Source organism: Phaseolus vulgaris, chromosome 3 (genome assembly GCF_000499845.2).
Source record: "Phaseolus vulgaris cultivar G19833 chromosome 3, P. vulgaris v2.0, whole genome shotgun sequence".
Lineage (NCBI taxonomy): Eukaryota > Viridiplantae > Streptophyta > Magnoliopsida > Fabales > Fabaceae > Phaseolus > Phaseolus vulgaris.
In genome coordinates this window covers 52,401,391-52,404,995 of record NC_023757.2, presented here as the reverse complement: position 1 = coordinate 52,404,995, position 3,605 = coordinate 52,401,391, and the positions used below count along the sequence as shown (strand labels likewise).

At 30.9% G+C, this 3,605-nt stretch overlaps 1 protein-coding gene across 1 annotated transcript; it reads right to left on the bottom strand.

Annotated features, from left to right (window-relative positions):
- Positions 1-274: 274 nt before the first annotated feature.
- Positions 275-1,261, bottom strand: LOC137808692 (uncharacterized protein At5g65660-like). The gene is made up of 2 exons (XM_068609943.1): positions 881-1,261; positions 275-794 (listed from the first exon to the last, which is right to left on the bottom strand). Exons 1-2 carry the CDS (start codon positions 1,103-1,105, stop codon positions 615-617), a joined length of 405 nt encoding a protein of 134 aa, XP_068466044.1. The 5' UTR covers positions 1,106-1,261; the 3' UTR covers positions 275-614.
- Between the last annotated feature and the right edge of the window lie 2,344 nt (positions 1,262-3,605).

The following is a 3,605-nucleotide window of genomic DNA, read 5'->3' as shown; positions in this document are numbered from 1 at the left end:
AGGTTGTACGTTCCTATCAAGAGCTTGATTTTTCAAGAACTTTACCAACCAATATATATATTATATTGTGATATTTTTCATTTTTTTCTATAGCTGTTCACAGAAAGTCCAGAACAAAAAATAAAATAGATCCCAGGTTTTCTCTTGTTTTATTGAGGATAAAGTGAACTAAAACCTCCGCATTATAAAAAGAGATTGCTTTAACAAATAAAATCTTCAATTGAAATTGACTATAGTTGATACCTAAATATCTTTCACACACAAAAAAAAACAATTGTGCTCAACATCTGCTACTTTCTTTTTCATGTCAAAATCAAGAAGAGGAAGAGCCAACCAAATTGGATTTTGTTTCTCCTTAACAGTTTACACACTACAGAAAGATGGACTAAATCAAAAGAAATGGTCCTCAAAATCTACGAATAAACCTGCAAAGCTATCTACCCCTTATTCTCTCTTTTTTTCCATTATGTTTTCTTACATTAATGAATATACATTGGCACAAGAAATGGTGGCAACAAGCAAGCACAAAGAGCCAAGATTTTGAACTCAGGTTGCGTTTGTATCTTCAGTATTGCGAAATCTTGACCCCTTGTAACAACCTCGGAGGAAGCTAATTACAGATACAAAGGGACCGGTAGCTGCGGCGGTTTGGGAGGCTGCTTCTCCAATTCCACGGTGACAACGATGTTGTCTGGCCTTGAAGGCTGGCACGGACACGGCATGGCTATGAACTTGGGCACATCATCCCCCGGCATCAACACTGGCAAGCTCTGTCCCCTGTTCTGCCGCAATTCCTAATGAAAACAAAAAGGGTAAGAGAAAAAAACAAACTTTGGTAAAGAAAACGAATTGGGTGTTGCTTAAAAGGGTGGAGAGGTACCGTGGGGGGTTTAGATTTGGTGGGATCGGAATGCATTTGGGGATCGGACTGAGATTGAGATTGAGATTGACGAACGGAGCGGAGCCTATCCCAGTGGTAGCAGCAAGAGAGGACGCCACTGAGGGTGAAGATGATGATCAAGAGAAGGGCAGTGCCCAAGGGGAAGCCAAGGGAGGGTCGAGAAGCGTCGACGTGTGGCGGCGGCGAAAGATCCGGGGTGTCCATGATGCGGTGGTGATGTGGTGGTGGTCACACTCATGTGTGAGGAAGGGAAGAGAAGAGAAGAAGAGGGTATTGTGAGGAGAATGTGAAGAGGGTGATATATAAAGAGGAAGAAGAATGAAGAATGGAAGGGAGAGAGGCAAATTGAAGTTGGTAACTGAGGAGTGAAGTCACGTTGAGTCTTGCCCATAGTACGGAACAATTGTGGGGACCACTCTTTCTGTTTTATTTACGTTGTTGTTCGGTGGGTGTTACCAAGCCGCGACGCCTCGATAATGTACAGTGCTTTCTTTCTTTTTTCTTACTCTCCAATTTCCAATTTCCTTTCCTAAACACTCTCAAATTTTCTATTAAAACTATATAAGCTTTCAAATTAAATTTTCTATATTAAGCTATTAACATATAGTTATCGATGTTAATATTTTATGTTCAATGTATATTTTCATTTAAAATTTTAAAGTAGCGTCAAAAATTAAAACAACAGAAAGTGGAAGCGAAGAAGAAACGAGTTCAAGTTTAAGTTTTTGATATTTTGTGTGGTTGTGAATGTTGTTTGGAATTCATACATCAAATCAAATGGATTGGAATTTTATTATACCTAAAAGAAAATCATCAAATAGAAACCAATTTTTAGAAACCAAAATAATTAGTTGCTATAGTGACTAAATTAGAGATCATTTTAGAAACTAAATAAACTTTTGGTTTCTAAATTAGTTTCTATTATTATTAGTTGGTTTTATCTAATTAGCAACCAAGGTTTTTGCTACCAAATTTAGAAACTAATTATTTTGCTTTCTAAAAATTGGTTTCTATTTAATAATTTTCTTCATTTAGAAAAAAATAATAATAAGTTACATAAAGGAGTATGGGTTCATCGTTTGGTTAAAAATACATTAATGAAATCGTGTTTAACTAAGTAGAAGTGAATGCAAGTAAAATATTTTTTTAGTTCAAGTGATTGTAGAAGAGTTTTGATTGTAGACTTAATTAGAGTTTTATTTGCATTAAATGGAAGTTTAATATTTTCAATGCAGAACAATTAGAGAGTTTGATTGGTATTGAATGAGTTAGACTTGAATGGATACTCCAGATACACACTTGATCTTTTTTTTTTCATTTTTTTTTTCTGACAACAATTTGTAGGGTTGATTTTAATCAAATGAAAACCACAACTTTATTAGAAAACAAAATGCGGATTCCCTACTTATAAATACATGTTTATATAATTAAAACTTATAATAATAAATATTTTTAAATAATAATTTATCTTGTCATCAAATATATATGTATTTTCACTATATTTATATCTATGATAAATAAGTAATAATGTGATATATTGTTATTGTAAATATTAATAATTTATTTTAACAAATATTGAAATTTAAGTTTGAAGTAAAAATATTAAAACTGTTTTGATTTATTATATTTACGTGAATAAATGATACAGAATAACTTAATTATCAACAACACTGTTTTTTAGTTCTATTTTTTTTAAAACAAAAAGCTTCAAAAATAAAGAATTTAAGGATGAAGTTGAGAAATCAAGACTACTTCCATCATTATAATAAAAGTATAACATATTCTTATTAGGAAAGTGAAGTCCACTGCTTTATAAGAAAAAAATATTTAAATGAAAGTAAATATGTGAGGGAGTGAAGATATAAGAAAGAATACATTCTTACACATCTATTTTTTCAAGGGTTCCTACATGTCATTCATCTATATCCTAATATAATTATATATATATATATATTAATATTGGAGTGCAAATGGATAGGAAATGAATAATATATAAACAAGAAAATCATTCAAACATATTGTGTTAAGATCACATTGAATGTATGATGTCAAGTCTACTTTCATAATATATATGTGTGATATTCTAACCTCATCTTATTAGCAAGAAAATTAGGGTAGAAAACACTCTTACTCGTGACTCATTAATAGTTATCTATAGATATATGCATTTATATATAAAAATTAAGTATTAAATTAGTTGTAATTTGGATTCAATACTACCACAAATACTTTATAATAATTTCAAAACTATATGTTCCCAGAAAATTTCGCAGTTACTAAAATATATTTATAGTATAAAACGGTAAGATAAGAAAACATCAATGTGTTTTGTTCAGTGGAAACTATACATTTTTTTACTTTAATGCGTAGTGTCCATGCATGAACAGTTGAATACATTAAATATAGTGAATACATAGATTAGATAATATTGAATATTGACAGTAAAACTAATCTAAGATATTGTTTTCGATTAGTATCTATGGACAGTTGGAAATATTGAAATTATTGAACACATACATTCGAAAGAATGAATATATTAAAAGTGAGAATAATGAATTGAAATGTTTGACTAATATATAGATTAGAAATTATAGTAAAGAGTAATGTTTTGCGTGGAGTAAGATGGAAAGGTCCTTAAGTCAAGGAGGGAAATAGTATAAAAAGAGATTATTAATTGAAGAGGGAAGATTGAAATGGGAAATTT

Coding starts and splice junctions, on each gene's coding strand:
- LOC137808692 (XM_068609943.1), bottom strand. CDS start 1,105: ATGGACACCCCGGATCTTTCGCCGCCGCCACACGTCGACGCTTCTCGA. Junction 795..880: donor CCAAATCTAAACCCCCCACG/GTACCTCTCCAC, acceptor TGTTTTCATTAG/GAATTGCGGCAGAACAGGGG.